The sequence below is a fragment of the Myotis nattereri genome (genome assembly GCF_964212035.1).
Source record: "Myotis nattereri genome assembly, chromosome: 4".
Taxonomy (NCBI): Eukaryota; Metazoa; Chordata; class Mammalia; order Chiroptera; family Vespertilionidae; genus Myotis; species Myotis nattereri.
In genome coordinates this window covers 743,074-760,985 of record NC_138079.1, presented here as the reverse complement: position 1 = coordinate 760,985, position 17,912 = coordinate 743,074, and the positions used below count along the sequence as shown (strand labels likewise).

The following is a 17,912-nucleotide window of genomic DNA, read 5'->3' as shown; positions in this document are numbered from 1 at the left end:
CCCCCCCCCATTTCTGGGGCCTCTCGCTGGTGCTCACTCTCACCCCGTCCCTGGGGCCTATGACGGTGAGGAGTCCGCTCCGCCTCGCGCTCCAGGGGCTTGGCCCCCCGCAGGCTTGTCCTCCGTCTGACTGACGCCAAGGTCTCCCTCATCCCCCAGTTCGCCTCCGGTGACTCCAGCCCGACCTCCCGGCTGTGCCTCGGGGAGCCGCTCCCATCCCAGGCCCGGCCCCGCCCCCGGCTCCTCCCGGGGCCACAGGACATACCACGTCCGCTCCAGGCAGCCCCTCCGAGCCCAGGCCCAGCTGCCCTGAGGGGCTCTCCTGATGCTGAATATGGGGGTGTCACCGACACCCTCTAAGGGTCCCCGTGGCTGCGCTTTGCCCACCGGGGGCTCCCCAGGCTCTCTGTGAACTCCCTGCCGCCCCCTGACCCCCAGCTCGCTCGTCCCCGTGAGCACGTAGCTGCTCCCGTCCGCACGCTGCGCTGAGCAGGTGTAGCCACAGGCCAGCGCCCTCCGGTCCGTGGCTCCGGCACCTGCCTCCCCCTGCCTCCTCCCCCTGCCTCCCCGCTGCCTCCCGCCACCCCTCACCCGTCACTCACTCGGTTCAGGGGGGCTCAGGCGTGAGGCAGCGCCCACACGGGAGAACAATGGGGCAACTTCCCAGTCCCCGCCCCCCCCACCCCCTTGCACTCGGAGCTGAGCCTCGACACCCCCAAGCTGGCGAGAACCAGGACTGAGACGCCGCGATGCTGGAAGCAGAGAATCAGCGCGCTGGGCAGCGTGGAAGGGAGGGAGGGAAACGCCTCCCAGCGAAGCACAGACGTCGCGGCTGTGAGGGGCCGTGGCTCTAGGGCCGCCCGTCACCTCCACGTCCACGTGTTTCCCGGCTGAGCCAGAGTTTGCGAAGGCAGCGGCCTGGTTTTAGCTGCTGACGTCTGAGCCGTCACGTTCTCCCCTCAGGAGGAGCGCGTGTGGCCAGAGGCCCCCAGAGGGCAGGTGTCGGGGTGGCCGGGGCCCCCAGCTTTTGGAAAACATCTGACCGGGTGGGGCGGGGGGGTTGAAACACTTTATCGTTTTTCCCGTTTCCTGGAACCTGTGTGATGCTGGTTTCTCTCTTTCTTCAGAAAGAGCTGAGGAAGCTCTCGATCGTCCTGACGCCCCGGCCACCACCCAGGACCAGCAGGTCCCAGTCTGTGCGACTGCGAGCCGGGGTCCGCCTGCTTCTCCTCCAACCTGGGCAACCGACCACTTTCTAAAGTTTTATTTATATTTTTACTGATGTCAGAGAGGAAGGGAGAGGGAGAGAGAAACATCAGTGATGAGAGAGAATCACGGGTCGGCTGCCTCCTGCACGCCCCACACTGGGGATCGAGTCCACAACCCGGGCAGGTGCCCTTGACCAGAATCGAACCCGGGACTTTTCAGCCGCTGCTCAACCACTGAGCCACACCGGCCGGGGCCGGGCGGTCACTTTCACCGCATCGGACAAGCGAGAGGAGGGGCACGGGAGAGACTCGCTGTGCGCACGGCTGCCCGGGGCGTCTGCGTCTGAGCCTGGAGCTGTGCCTGGGCCTTCTCGGCCCCTCTGCCCCGTCTCTCTCGGATGTTTCTCTCGGGGTTCCTGACGGAGTGGCACACGCATGGCCGGAGGGGGGTGGGCTTCCCGTGTGACCCCAGGCCCCCCCGACCTTCCCAGGCCCTCGGGGGAGCGGGGGGGCTCTGCCTGGGGTGGCCCACGAGGCGAGGGCATCGCTCCGAGGCGGCGATGCCTGGTGTGCTCAGTGGTTAGATTCTCGGTCAAGGGCACGCACCTGGGTTGCAGCTTCGTTTCCTGACCCTGGCGGGGACTCGTTTGGGAGGCAACCAATCGGTGTGTCTCTCTCTCCCCTCTCCCTCCCTCCCACTCGCTCTAAAAACCAATGAAACCATATCCTCAGGCGAGGATCCACCCTCCTTCACAGTCACCACGGCAACAAGGAGAGAGCGGGCACCGCCGGCCGGGCATGCGGCAGCCTTCCCCCGCGGGCCCGTGAGCTGCCCCTAGAACGAGCCGTCTGCCCGGCTGGCACCTGCCCGCTCACTGGTCCCCGCCACCTGGAGAGGGACCTGCCCAGGCCCCAGGCAGCCGTCCAGCCGAGAAGCGCTGCGTGAACGTTAGAGTTCCGAGAGGCCTGCGGCCTGGCCTTCCCGTTCTCAGGGCCCGTGGCCGTCAGCTTGAGAAGCCCCCGCTGCGTCCGGCCCCGCCCCTGGACCCAACGCTCTCTCCCTCGGCGCCCACACCTTCACCCTCCCCCGCAGGAGCAGTCACGGGTGAGCTGAAGGGGCTGGGGGGTGGCCGTGCCTGTGGGGGATCCCGACCCCACGCAGGACCCGCAGGCGGGGTTCCCAACTGAGCGGGCCAGGAGGTTCGTCGACAGGCAGCCCTGCCCCGTCTGACCCAGGGGCCTGGGTGCACGCCCGGAGCTGCATTTGACACAAGCACCCGACACTGCAGAATTCCCTCCGGTCCTGTGTGGGGCCTGGTGCTCCTCCCTCTCCCTCCCCCTCTTCCCCTTCTCGCTCCCCACGTCCTCCGCCACCTCCCACCCACCTAACCCCCCACAAGCACTACTGCGCTTCGAGGGCGCCCCACCCAGGTGTGAAGGGGGCGTTCTTAGAAGGAGGACGGGGTGGCCAGAAAAGCCCCCGGGAAATGCGGAGGCAGCGAGGGTGGGAGAGACAGTCCTGGTGGCCACAGCGTCTCCCGCTGGGGGCTGCTGGGAAGACCCACAGCGACCCGCGTCCCTGAAACCAACCCTGCGTGCGGAGTCAGTGTCGGGGGACATGGCAGCTGCCTGCATCCGAGACCCGCACACGGGACCCACGAGCAGCACACGCCCAGCCACCTCGCAGAGCCAGGACACACAGCCTCACCAGGTAGGCAGCCAGGCACACAGCCTCACCAGGTAGGCGGCAGGCACACAGCCTCACCAGGTAGGCGGCAGGCACACAGCCTCACCAGGTAGGCGGCCAGGCACACAGCCTCACCAGGTAGGTGGCCAGGCACACAGCCTCACCAGGTAGGCGGCCAGGACTCACACAGCCTCACCAGGTAGGCAGCAGGCACACAGCCTCACCAGGTAGGCGGCCAGGACTCACACAGCCTCACCAGGTAGGCAGCAGGCACACAGCCTCACCAGGTAGGCGGCCAGGACTCACACAGCCTCACCAGGTAGGCGGCAGGCACACAGCCTCACCAGGTAGGCGGCAGACACACAGCCTCACCAGGTAGGCGGCCAGGCACACAGCCTCACCAGGTAGGCGGCCAGGACTCACACAGCCTCACCAGGTAGGCAGCCAGGACACACAGCCTCACCAGGTAGGCGGCCAGGCACACAGCCTCACCAGGTAGGCGGCCAGGACTCACACAGCCTCACCAGGTAGGCGGCCAGGACTCACACAGCCTCACCAGGTAGGCGGCCAGGCACAGGCTGGTGCGGCCCTCGGCGTCCTGGCTGTTGACGTTGGCCCCCATCTTCAGCAGCAGCTTCGCCGTGTCCACCTGCCGCCCGGACACCGCGTGCATCAGGGGTGTGCACCCTGGAGGGAGACAGTCACAGCCTTCGCGGATGGCCGACGTGGCGCCCGTGCCATCTTCCTTTGCCTGCTCTGTGCTCTGTGCCAATACAGGCCTGCCCGCCCCGCCCGGCTGGGAGCGAGACCCTCAGCGCCAACGCCCAGCACGCTTCCTGCCCCAGCGGCGCGGAGACGGCTGGAGGTGCGTGTGCAGGTGCACCCCGTGTCGCTCCCGGGGCCACGTGTGGACTGCGCGAGGGGGCGCTCACCTTCGGTGTCGCGGCTCTCCAGGACGGAGGGGTCCTCCCGGATCAGGGCGGTCAGCGCACGGACGTCGCCGCTGGACGCCGCCTGGTACACCAGGCTCAGGTCCACTTCCTCCGAGGAGTCACCTGCAGGAACCAGACGCCGTGTGCACAGAGGCTCCCCTGAATCACGGCACCCGAGCGGCGCCCACACGGGGCTCAGGAAACCTCTGACCACGGGCCGCACCCCTTCCGAGGACAGGTGACCACGGTGGCCGCGGCACCTCACCGTGTCCTGGGAGGGCGCCCGCGGGACCCGTGTCCCTGAGACGTCACGCTCCCCCCACCCCGCCCCCCAGGCCTGGGCTGCGCGGAATCCGGGAGGTCAGCCAGGGAGCACCCCGTCGTTTTTATCTGAGATGTGACATTTCCTGTCAGTGACTCAGCTCGCCCACCAGGGCGAGTGGCCATGTGCCTCCTGCTCTGTCCCGATGTCCTCCTGCCCTTTCCGGCCGCCCTGTCCCCCGAGGGCCCCCCTGGCTGCCCGCCCACCAAGTCCTCCCCCCAGGCTGGTCCGTGGAGACCCCGCAGGAGCTGGTGGGGAGGAGAGGGCATCTGCCCGCCTCCCCCGGGAGGCCCCTCAGGCCCAGAGCCACTCCTGCCTGTCTCTGCACGTCACCCCCTCACAGGCCCTGCAGGCCCAACAGCTGGTGTTCCAAAGGGACCCCACTGTGTGACAGCTGTGTGCACACCTGGGCCTGGGGGACGCCGGGACCATGGCGGGTGACGCAGGGCAGCACGGGAGGCTGGGGGGCAAGTTCCACTCCTGGGACCCTGCCAGGCGCTGCCGTGTCTGCTCCCCCCACGCTCCCCATCCGCATGGCCGCTGCTCAGGAAGAAGGAACGCCAGGGAAATTGCCTCTGAGTTTTTCCATTAACGTGGCCATCGTGCCGGGATGTACGGCAGGACGATGGAGGTTCGCTTACATGAGGTTTCCTGGGCGCACACCCCCCTCCCCCCATCCAGAGCCCTCTCTGGCCCCAGCGGGACGCAGGGAAAGCGCGTTTGGGGGGCCGCCTAGAACAACCGGAAGGCGGGGAGGCCTCTGCCTTTTCCAGGTGGGGCCAGCCCTTCAGCCGCCCAGATGGCTCCACAGGACAACGCTGCCACCCACTGGCGATGAGGAGTCTGTGGCCTTGACCGGCCCTGACCAGGGGCCAGTCTGCTGGGGACTCAGGAGCCGCAGGGGCACGTGGAAGGTCCTCGGGGAGCATCTCGGGGGAGAAGGGCCGGGAAGCGGGTTTGCTGTTTGAAGACGCACGTCTGAGTTGGAATCAGGAACGAGGTTCTCGAGGAGGCATTTCCAGAGCGTGGACGCACTTTCACGTTAATAAGACGGATTCTTGGAGGGAAGACCTCACCCCGCAAAGCGTGGGCTCCGTGGTGACACGTAAGCCGCCAGCTGCGTCCGCAGGTCAGGCCCCCCCGCCCGGGTCTCGCGGGGTCTCCTCGGCGTGGGAGCCCCGTCCCAGGAGGCCTCTGGGACGGCAGGTAGGACGCTCACCTTGATTCCCGCTCCCTGGTCTCAGCTCCCCCAGTTCCTGGGTCACGTGTGTGACCCCACCCACCGCTCCACGTGCCAGGACCGGGCGTCGCCCACGCGTTGGCCGCTTTGACTGGGGACCCTCGCGGGCGAGGGACGGATCCCTCAGCCGGAAGCCGGCAGACCTGGCTGGACACGACCGCGGCTTCCGGGTCTCACAGCCGCCGGCAGAGCGTTCAGACCTGCTTTCTGCACAGACGGGCGGGGCCGGTCCTGAGGGGCGGACGCTGGATGAAGCAGTGGACGGGCTGGCTGCTCCGACCAGAGGGCCGCCTTGCGAGCTGGTGTCCTCACGGCGGCCGCACGGAGGCGGGTTCTGACCAAACGCGTCCGGAGGCCTCGGCGGGACACGGGCACGCGCAGAGGGTGCCCGAGCCCCGTGCGTGAGAGCCTGGTGTTTTCTCAGCCTGCAGAGCAGCCATACCCTCGGCTGGCGAGTCGAGGCTGCTGGGCCGGGAGGGGCCGGGCGCAGGGACCCCCTGGCCCGTCCTCCCGCGGCCTCCTGTGGCCCGTGTAGCCCTGCTCAGGCCGTGGGCCCCTGGACACAGTCCAAGGAAACAGGAGTGATGGGCGGCGGCTCAGGGTCTGTGATGAGGCCATCCCTCTGTGCCTTCGCCTGCATCGCTCCCGGCCCTGTCCGTCTGTCCGTCCACCTGCTGCCTCCGCAGGTCCCGTGTCCCCACTCGGCCCCCCTCCCTAGTCAGCTGCGCCCCAGCTGGACAGGCTCTTCTTCTCCAGTTCACACTGATGTTTCCCGGACCCCGTGTGGCACCCACTCGGCTTTCTGTCCACCCACAGGTGGCAGTGGCACCCGGCTGGCTGGCCCGGGGTCCCTAACGACGCTGGGGGGCCATGGAGACGGCGTCTCTTTAGGAGCTGGACTGTCCGCCAGGCAGACCCCACATGGACTGGACAGAGTGCTCAGGGCGGGGACCCAGGTGGCAGCTTTTACAGAAATTGTCCAGGTGATTCCCACGGAGACCCCGTGTGAGAATCGACGCTCTGTGACCTCCGTGACGCTCCCGGGTGTGCGCCGTCTGCCACCTGCCCGGAAAGCCAGAGGCCCTGCCGCCTCCACTCCCAGGTTTGCAGGATTTACGGGGAGCCCCCGACCGTGCCCCACACTCGGCTCCTCGGGGAGTGTCGCCGTGGCTTGCCCGGCGACGCGGTATTTAACGTGTGCACGGCCTCTCCCGCTTTCAAGAAGGTGGGGGCCCCTCCTTCTCCAGGGGCCGCTCTCAGGGGCCCTGAGTCCCGGGAAAGTAACGCATGTGATCGAGCCGCCAGCCGCGGCCCTCACTGCCCTGAGCTGGGCTCCAGCAGGACAGGACGTGAGAGCCGGCCAGGGGGTGGCGACGGTGAGAGCAGTAGCTACGCCAAGAGCAGGCGCAGCCTGAACGTGCCCACGGCACCGCGACAGGTGTGTCTGACAGCATCTCGGACGCTCCCGGCGCCTGCGAGGTCAGCACCATTTCCCCCGTGTCTGCTGAGGAGACCAAGCCCAGAGAGGTCAGGCAACTTGCTCCGGTCACACAGTGAGGGAGCATCCCCGCCCCCCACCATGTAGCTTGTGCTGCGGCCGCCAGGCCACGGCCCCCGAGAGGAAGCCCCGGGGAACGGGGGGCCGGGGGGCCGGGGGGCCAGGGGGCCGGGGGGCCGGGGAGGGCTAACGTGCATGGAGAGAACCAGGCCCGGGCGAGGACCTGCTGCGAATCGCTCGCGTGAACGGAGCCACAGAATGAATATCACACGCTGACGTGTTAACCAGGTTGGGCTGAGCCTCGGCGGGAGACACAGAACCCGGCGCATTGATCGTGGGGGCCGCTCCTCCACCCCGTCCGGGACACACGCGTCCTCGCCACGGGCTGCGCGTCAGCCAGAATGAGGCCTGCGGACCAGGCTGTCGCTGCCGCTGGTTGTCAAGTGAAACAAACTGGACCGAGGGGAGCGGGAGGCACAGCTGCGGCCACCTCGCTCTCCACGGGGTTCACAGCCAAGTGCAGGAGCCAGCACATCTGAGCGCGCGCGCACGCACACGCACACGCACACGTGCACATATGTACCCGTGCGCACACATGTGACCACACATGCACATATGCACGCACACATTGTGCGCACGCACACACACTGTGCAACACGACTCAGGACATGGAGATCAAACCACACACACACACACACAGTCACGCAGAAACCTAGATGTGAGTCCACTCGAGCAAACACTGCGGGACAGTAATTCGCCCACGAACCGGGGGGCCTGGGGGAGGGGGCTGTGGTCGGAGGGAGAAGGAAGAGGAGGCAGCAGCGCGTTTTCTAACGCGGCTTCGCACCTCGTGCTCACGCTGCAGCCCCAACGGGAACACGACCGAGGACGCTAGGACCCTGAGGAGTAATCAGGTCGCAGTGGTTCAGACGTCAGGTTTACAGCATATTCTAAACATGTTTACTGCACGCACAGCAGGAAAGATGCAGAATTACACGCAGGCACGCGTGTGTGCATGCAGGCACACGGCAGGGGCACGGTGCGCGCACACGGCACGGAGTCCGTGGGCTTTCAGAGGACTCCGACCTCCCGGCAGCCTTTCCCGGGCAGATCGCCGCCCCCGGGACTGTGAGTAAGGACGGCCGGCCGGCGCAGACAATGACACCGCGATGGCGTTACACAACCTCGGCTGAGACGCACCGGCCGCGGCGCAAACCAGGCAGCTGCGCCCCTAACGGAGACCGGAGGCTGGGGCCCAGCAGGGAGCCGCAGGGTAAACTAACAGGACACAGGCCTGCTCTTTCCATGTTACTCCCTCTCATCCCGTCTCTCAAGACCAGGACAGAAAGGACGGATGAGAACAAAGACGACACGAGACACCGCTCGGAACCCCATTTAACATGTGCAGGTGGGAGCGCGGAGGAGACCACAGGCCCGAAGCCCGTGCAGACAGGCTTGTCTCTGTGTGAGCCTCCTCCCACATGTCACACTCAGACACGGACACACACAGCACAGAGACACACACACAGACACACACAGCACACAGACACACACAGACACACACACACACAGAGACATGGACATACACAGCACACAGCCACACACACACACAGAGACACGGACATACACAGCACACAGCCACACACACAGACACACGGACACAGACACACTCAGACACAGACACACACAGACACACACACAGACACACACAGACACAGACACACAGACACGGACACACACAGCACACAGCCACACACACAGACACACACAGACACAGAGACACAGACATACACAGCCACACACACAGACACACACATTGCATGGACACACACAGACACGGACACACACACACACACACACACAGACACGGACATACACAGCACACAGCCACACACACACACACACACATTACATGGACACACACAGACACAGCCACACATAGCACACAGCCACACACACACACATTACATGGACACACACACAGAGATACACGGACACACACAGCACACGGCCACACACAGCACATGGCCACACACACACACACACACAGAGACACACACAGCACACAGCCACACACACAGACACACACATTACATGGACACAAACACAGAGACACACACACACAGACACGGACACACAGACATAGACACACTCAGACACAGACACACACACACACACACACACAGACACGGACACACACAGCACACAGCCACACACACACACATTACATGGACACACACAGAGAGACACGGACACACACAGCACACGGCCACACACAGCACACGGCCACACACACACACACAGAGAGACACACACAGCACACAGCCACACACAGAGACACACACATTACATGGACACACACACACAGACACACACACAGACATGGACACACAGACATAGACACACTCAGACACAGACACACACACACACACAGAGACACGGACATACACAGCACACAGCCACACACACAGACACACACAGACATGGACACACACAGCACACAGCCACACACGCACGCACACACAGACACACACAGCACACAGCCACACACATACACACACATTACATGGACGGACACACAGAGACACACACAGAGACACACACATTACATGGACACACACAGACACAGACACACACAGACATGGACACACACAGCACACAGCCACACACGCACGCACACACATTACATGGACACACACACAGACACGGACACACACAGCACACAGCCACACACAGAGACACACACATTACATGGACACACACAGCACACAGCCACACACATTACACGGACACACACAGAGACACACACATTACACGGACACACACACCCTCCCCTCCCCACCGCAGCTGCCGCCTGGCCTGGCGCTGGGAGACTCGCAGGCTCTGCGGGCGGCGCTCACCTCGCTGCGGCTCGAGCCCGGCCGGGGCGCTGAACTCCATGCTTGCCGGCTGCATCCTCCCTCCGAATGGCAGGCAGCCTCCAGGCCCCCGGGGAGGAGGGGCAGCGTCCCCCACGCCGCAGTCCGCGCCGCCTGGGCCCGCGTCACGCCGAGCCCTCGGCCGAGGAGCCAGTGCGCGGAGCCGCAGCTGCTGTCTGGGCGGCGATGGCCACGGGGACGCTCTCCCGTGACACCTGCCGGAAGCAGATGCTCGCTCGTCGGCTGCACGTGTCACCCCCCCAGCAGCCCGCAGCCGCTCAGGCCCCACACACCAGTGGGGGGGGGGGGCGCCTGCCTGGGGTCTGGGCTGGAGGCGCGGAGCTCCCACAGCCGGCCTGTCGCTCTAAACCCCGGGACGCTCATGGGCAGGGACTGGGGCCGACGGAGCATGTGCGGGCGGGCGTGGGCGAGCGGCCTTCCCGTGGAGGGGCCGCCGGGGACCGATGCTGCGCAGGAGGCGCTGCCAGGCGCCCGCACCCCAGCCCCTCCGCTCCGGCTCCACAGGGCGGGAGGGGGGCGGCCCCGGACGGCTCCAGCTCAGGTGCCACAATCACGCCATCAGCACAGCCCGGGGTACCGGGCGCAGTGCGTCCGCCCGTCCTCCAGGAGCAGCTGGGAGAAGGCGGTGCGTTCACGCTCCAGGTGAAACTCGGGGTTCACTGTGGAGACTCACCTGCGGGGTCTCCAACCGTCGCTAGGAGCACAGGTCACCTGTTCCTCTGTGCACAGCCGGAGGCCAGCAGCACCCACTGGCACGCAGGTGGGTCTGTGGGGGAGGAGCGGACGCCGCGGCTCCGCGCTGTCCTGCAGGGGCTGCCCCGAGGGGGCGACGACCACCTCGTCCGTCTCCCTGTGTCTTCGGGCTTTTCCAGGACACGTGTCCGTCACTTTATATTTATAGTTAAAACCCGGGCAGAGAACCAGGCCTCAAGATTCCCGAGACACCAGGGACCAAGACATTAATAAAACCTGATAAAAACTAGTAATAGAATAAGAAGAAAACATAAGATTTACAGCATGCAAACCCCAATTAAAAAACACACAACCTTTTTATGAATTTCAGAGAGAAAGGGGGAGGGAGAGAGAGAGAAACATCAGTGATGAGGGAGGATCGTGGATCGGCCGCCTCCTACACGCCCCACACTGGGGATCGAGCCCACAACCCGGGCCTGTGCCCTGACCGGGAATCGAACCCTGACCTCCTGGTTCATAGTCGACACTTAATCTCTGAGCTACACTAGTCGGGCCAAGCCCCGATTTCTGTTTTGAGAGTCAGCAGGCATACAGTCATGTCAATAAAGGCAAGCAAAGCAAAACAGGATAAAACGCACACGGCTCACTGACGGCCCGCTTAGGCACGAATGTGCTGGGATGTCCGCTGGTCACACGTGGCTTTTCACAAATTTAATTAAAATTAAATAAAATTAACCTTCCTGTCCGCGGCCACAGGGGCGACGGGGACTGCATTCTGTCCTAACGGAAGTGTCTGCCTCGGAGACAGAAGGTCGTGACGGAAGACAAGCGCCGACAGGGAGAACATATTTGTGAAAAAACCCGATGCAGGAGCTGCAGCCAGAACAGAAAAGAATTTTCAAACTCAGTGATAAACCCGCGTTTCAGAAAGGCAAAGGGGGGACAGGTGGCCGGGCGTGGGAGACCCTCCGCTTCCGCCTCGGCAGGGACGTGTGAACCGAAACCCGTGAGCGCAGCGCCCGACGCTGGGAGGACGGGAGCTCCACCCGCTGCGGGGAGCGGACGGCGCGGCTGTTTCCTATAAAATTAAACGGAAACGTGGCTCAGCACCCCGACCCCCTGGCGCTTCCTTCAACGAGAACGCCTGTTCCCACAGACCCGTGGGCACGTTCCCCGCAGCGGCACCACCACCCCACGGGGAGCGGCCCCCCGCCCGTCCCGGCGAGGAAGGAGGAAGCCCTCCATCTCCAGGGCACGGCGACGGCACAGAGGCCGCGGGCGCTCCTCCGAGGGCGGGGGGCGGGGAGGGGGGCCGTCTGAGATGGCCGTGCACCTGTCCCCGTGTCGTGGGGACGGTCACCCCGCAGTCGCCTGTCATGTCCGGCCGAGCCCTCGGAGGGTGACTGTTGTCTCTCACGAATTGCATCTCAACACGCCTGGAAGGCAGACAACATGCAGGTCACGTGTGCAACTCACTCGCCCTAAATCAAGCCCGAGATCTAAAACGCACCCTTAAGCATCAGGATGATCGAAAACAGCAAGTTGTTTAAACGCGTGCTCACGTTCCGCATAGCACATGAGCCTGGGCCGAGCCGGAGCCGAGCCGGAGCCGAGCCGGGGCCGAGCCTGGGCCGAGCCTGGGCCGAGCCTGGGCCGCGGGCGGCGAGCGCCGGGGCGGGTGTGCGGACGCCGAAGCCGCGCTGTTCCCCGGTTCCTGGCTCGCTAGCGGGCGCGCTCTCGCCTCCCTGGGCCCGATGGAAAATGCAAAGGTTTCCCACCTGGTCCCGGGAAGGCGTGCGGAGGCGTGTGCGCCGGGGGCCTGCTGTCCGCATGGCTGTGCACACAGAGTGGTTCGGGCCTCTCTCTCTAACTTCGCAAGCTGATGTTTTTGAAACGTTTCTTTCTCCAAGTCGTTTCACTTCCGATTCCCATCTCAGCTGGAAGCCCGGGGGTCCCTGTCCCTGGCTCTGGGGGGGTGGGGGCACAGCAGAAAGTTCGGCACAAGCCCCCCACACGCTGCGATGGCCGTGCAGCCGCTGGGCACCTCACTCTGGTTTGAGGCCTGACTTGGGCCACATCTCCGTTCCTGTTTTCTCCTTGTGAGCCCCAGCCGAGGGCAGAGGCAGCCGTGGTTGAGCGGAGGCAGCGGTCCCAGGGGGCGCCCCCCCCGCCCCCCGCGGAGCTGGGAGCCTTTAAAGGCCAGTTTTCTTTTATTCGGTCCAGCTGACCGGCCCCCGAGGCTCCGACAGTCCGCACAGCAGCAGGCGAGGCCGCCCGGCAGGTGGAGGGGAGAAGTCGGGCTGCTGGCCTGGCCTCCGGCGCACAAGGCCGAGCGAGGCGGCCTTTCTCTCCTCCCCCGAACCTCCCGTCCTTCCGGGACCCGCCCCCGGTACTCCTGAGAGACGGGTGTCTCTTCTCCCGGAGACACCAGCCCCCCACGCGCCCCTCGTCCTGCACAGCGGTCCCCCCAAAGGCAGGCTGCACCCCAGGGGGCGGGGCCTCCATCCTGCAGGTCCACCCCAGCCTCGTGAGGGACCTGTGAACGCCCCCCCTCCCTCTTGTCAGACCCGAGCACATGGCTGTCTGCCCGGGGCCGTGCAGAGAATGCAGGAGAGGCGACCGCGTCCACCAGGCGTCCCTGCTCCCACCTGCTGGGGTCATCCCCACCGCACGCCTCTCCCTGGCAGCTGCACCCGCACCATCCTTCCTCCCCCTGCCTCTCCCCCACCGCCTCCCCCACTCTCCCCCCCTCCTTCTCCCCCATCCTCTCCCCCTCCCTCTCCCCCACCCTCTCCCCTCCCTCTCCCTGCGGTGCTCCCTGCGGTGCTCCCTGCACGGGGTTCCTCGCTGCTCACTGAACAGACACGCCACCACGTGGTCAGCCTGCGGGTGAGCCCTGACCTCCACGCCCTGATCTGCAGGCCGTGCCGTCCCCGGGTGTCTGCAGGAGGAGGGACTGTCGAACGGGCCTCTGCGTGTGGAGACGTGAGCTGGGGTGGTTCTCACTAACCGAGCAGCGAGTTTGACTTGAAGAGCGAGGTTTCTGTTACAGCGTCTCACGCTTCCCACCGGGCGGGGGGTGACTCACCAGCCACAGCGGAGGAGCTGGCAGCCGCCAGCGCCAGCGAGAGGAACCCACAGAACCCCGCCTGAGCCGAGCTGTTTGCAAGCACTGGCGCCCACTCCCTCCCGCCATCTGGTGCTCCGGGCCGGGCTGTGCAACTGCTGTTCCAAGGAGAAACATTGGCGTTTCTGGACCCTAAGCAACATATGGTGTCAGATGCGCTTTCCAAGCCCGTCTCCCTCCTGAGGAAGGCTCGGAGCACTGTCACCTCCGGGACCTGCCTGCTCAGGGCTCCTGCCCGGTTAAAGCAACCGTGCCGTCTTCCTATCAAGTCATAGAATGGAAAAACATGTCTCCTGGGCATACATCCTTTGTGAGGGGCGTGCATGCGCGAGTGTGTGTGTGCATGTGTGAGTGTGTGTGTGCATGTACATGCGTGTGCATGTGGTATGTGTACATGCATGTGCGTGCATGTGTGTGTGCGTGCCCGTGTACAAGCCTATGGACTTCTGCTCTGTTGAGGCCCTCACAGCCGCCATCTGTGTGTGTCTTGGTGCCACAGGCACAATAGGTGCCGTATGTATCGATGTCTAATCCAACCAGCAGGCATGTACTCGCGTGTTGTCTTCATTCTTTCGCTCACTCACCCACCAGCCAGCGTGTTTCATCGCTGGCGCCTCCGGTCACAGACACGCCTGAGGTTAGCGGTGCTGAGCGCCATGCGCTAGCGACCCAGCTGGGGAGGGAGCGGCCTGGGGGACAGGTGCCCAGGGCCGCCTGTCGGCTCCTCGGTGTCCCTGCCTGCCCCCACCGGCCGGGGCGGCTGAGCGGCTGTGGGGCGTCCACAGTCACCCCGAGGCTGAGGGGAGGCGGGCTGCGGGACCCTCCTGCCGTCACGCGGACCGGGGCGGTTCTGTTCGGCGCCCGCAGGAGGCAGGCTGGACCCGCCCGGCTCCCTCTGTGGCCTGAGGAGCTGGAAGGGGTGGGATGACCTTGGCAAATGGCGGGAACCAGACTCGGGGCACATCCCCCCTCCCCTCCCCCCAGGAAGGCAGCCGACGCGCCTGCCCACGAGCCTTTTCACGCTGGAAAGTGCTCGCGGGATCTCGTTCGTCCTGCTTCAGCGTCGAGTCAGGATCACCCCGCGTTGTCCCGTTTACCACGCCATCGCCAGGCGCCCTGAGCGCGAGCGGAGCCGGTTCCTCCACGCAGGTGCGGGCTGCGGGTGGGCACTCGGCCAGGCTCTGCAGCGCATGGGGAGGACCGTGTGGGGAGGGCTGCGTCGGGGGCACAGCGTGGGGGGGACCACGTGGGGGGGACCGCGTGAGACCCGGGCTTTGTCACAGCTGCTTCTTTCCTGGGAAGCGCCCACTCAGCACCTGCTCTTGGAGCCCGTTTCCTCCGTGGACATTTGATGATGAGACGATGACTGATGATGGTGACCCCAACTCCTGGGTCTGGGGCAGGGGGTGCAGGGCAACGACTCGGACGTACCTGTCAGAGACAGAGGCTACTCCCAGGTGACTGGGCCAAGGCTGCAGAGAACATCAGTGGCCAATGCTTGTTAAAAAGGATTAGAGTCCTGAGTGCCTGGGGCTGGCGTGTGGGCGCCCCGGGGACACCCCCTCTGGGGGCGTTTCCTGCCATTCCAGCCCCACGTCGGCACCTCCCGGGGAGTCACGGAGGTGACCTGCTGGTCGTCCTGCTGCCCGTTCTGAGGGCGGCTTCAAGGAGGGCCTTCCACAGGAACAGGCTTCGAGGGCGTGTCCCCGGCCACTGCCCCACCAGCGAGCCATGCACAAGGCTGGCGCCGTCCGCAGGCTCACCCCCCAGCATGCCGGCGCATGTCCCTGCCCTGCCCGCTGCCTCCCTCCTGCCCCCCTGCCCTGCCCACCTGTCTCTGCAGGACGCCTCTTCCAGGAAGGCCTCCCGCCTTGCTCTGCCGTCTCAGAACTCCCGTGTTTGGATGAGGCAGACCGCTGGGCCCTCCAGGGCCAGGATCAGTCCCTGGGGGTTATTCTGTGCCTCAGTTTCCTTGTCTTTAAAATGAGAATGACAGAAGTTCCCACCGTACAGCTATCCTGAGGATTTAAAGAGACAGTGCACATAGTGCACAGTGATATTTTCATCATCGCACAGGTGACTGACCAAAGCTGCAGAGCACATCGGTGGCCGAGCCTTTTGAAAAGGATTAGAGTCTCGAGTGCCTGGGGCTCGATCCTCTCACTGGTTGTGGGTGACGCGCGTCTCTCCGGAAGACAGTCGGCTGTGCTCAGGGTCGTGCTTGCCGCTCACGGGTGCCTGACGCTGCCTCACCGACTCCCTGCACGGCTGAGTGCACAGCGTCCAGGGCTCGGCTGGTCTCACGAACGCGGAGAGGCAGGGCTGACCCTCGAGTTGGTCTCAGCAAAGCCAGTCCCTGTGGAGGGCCCACTGCCCCCTACACCCCCAGTTTCCTGGGACACGGGCAGCGGACTCACAGCGGTTTGCGTGACAATAATTACATCTATTGAGGCAGAGCGATCACCTCCCGCCCAGCGAGGGCACCGCCTGCGGAGCGGGAAGAAACGAGCTGGAGAAACGCTGACGAGTGACGCACGCTGGAGAACAGGGCGAGGAAGCCGGTGCCGGGGCACATGAGCCGCGGCCGCTGGTTGGACCTGCCCGCGCCCAGCGCCAGGGCTCTCGGTCCCTGATGAACGGGGCCTCGGTCCCGGACTCGGCTTCCTTCCCCCTCGTTTTCATGATCCACAAAGAGGCACCAAACGGCTCGGTCCCCACCAGCCGGACGGCCTGCGAACCCTTCTCAGCCCAAAGAGGTTGGCACCTGGGCTCCTGAGGCCCCTGGTTGTGGGCGGGGCGTCTGGTGGTGGGCGGGGCGTCCTGGCTGTGGGCGGGGCGTCTGGTTGTGGGCGGGGCTTTGTGTCCCACTGGCCCAGGCCTCATCACTGCCCCGACTCCCTGTGCAGACTGAGGGCCTGGCCAGGGCCTGCTTGTCGCAGCAGCTGGTGCTTTGCCCCAGAGGGACCCCGAGACAGGCAGCCTCAGGTGCTTCCCCCGGCAGGTGGCTGGAGGCTCCGTATAAACAAGCAGCTTTCCTGCTGTTGGTCACCAGAAGGACCAGCACAGGAGCAAGCACAGGCGTGACAACAACCTCATCCGTGCACAACATCCACACATAACATCCACACACAACATCCGTACACAACATCCACACACAACATCCACGCACAACATCCACGCACAACATCCGCGCACAGCATCCGCGCACAGCATCCGTGCACAACATCCACGCACAACATCCACACACAACATCCGTACACAACATCCACACACAACATCCGTGCACAACATCCACGCACAACATCCACGCACAACATCCGCGCACAGCATCCACGCACAACATCCACGCACAACATCCACGCACAACATCCGCGCACAGCATCCACACACAACATCCACACACAACATCCACACACAACATCCACGCACAACATCCACACACAACATCCGTACACAACATCCACACACAACATCCACGCACAACATCCACACATAACATCCACACACAACATCCACACACAACATCCGTACACAACATCCACGCACAACATCCACACATAACATCCACACACAACATCCGTACACAACATCCACACACAACATCCACGCACAACATCCACGCACAACATCCACGCACAACATCCGCGCACAGCATCCACACATAACATCCACACACAACATCCGTACACAGCATCCACACACAACATCCACGCACAACATCCACACATAACATCCACACACAACATCCACACACAACATCCGTACACAACATCCGTACACAACATCCACACACAACATCCACACACAACATCCACACACAACATCCGTGCACAACATCCACGCACAACATCCACGCACAACATCCACACACAACATCCGTACACAACATCCACACACAACATACGTGCACAACATCCACGCACAACATCCACGCACAACATCCGCGCACAGCATCCACACATAACATCCACACACAACATCCGTACACAACATCCACACACAACATCCACGCACAACATCCACACATAACATCCACACACAACATCCACACACAACATCCGTACACAACATCCGTACACAACATCCACACACAACATCCACACACAACATCCACACACAACATCCGTGCACAACATCCACGCACAACATCCACGCACAACATCCACGCACAACATCCACGCACAACATCCGCGCACAGCATCCGTGCACAGCATCCGTGCACAGCATCCGTGCACACGACATAATGACATCCACACACAATGGAAG

The 17,912-nt window shown here is 64.1% G+C and overlaps 1 protein-coding gene across 1 annotated transcript in view; it reads right to left on the bottom strand.

The window, feature by feature from the left end:
• Window positions 1-9,827, bottom strand: part of ANKRD55 (ankyrin repeat domain 55) — a gene marked incomplete at its 5' end in the record, with an annotated part of 34,185 nt that extends 24,358 nt beyond the window's left edge. The window contains 3 exons of the mRNA XM_081089665.1: window positions 3,452-3,582; window positions 3,828-3,950; window positions 9,788-9,827. Coding sequence (XP_080945791.1) covers window positions 3,452-3,582; window positions 3,828-3,950; window positions 9,788-9,827 — 294 coding nt within the window. The remainder of the gene's footprint in view (window positions 1-3,451; window positions 3,583-3,827; window positions 3,951-9,787) is intronic.
• Between the last annotated feature and the right edge of the window lie 8,085 nt (window positions 9,828-17,912).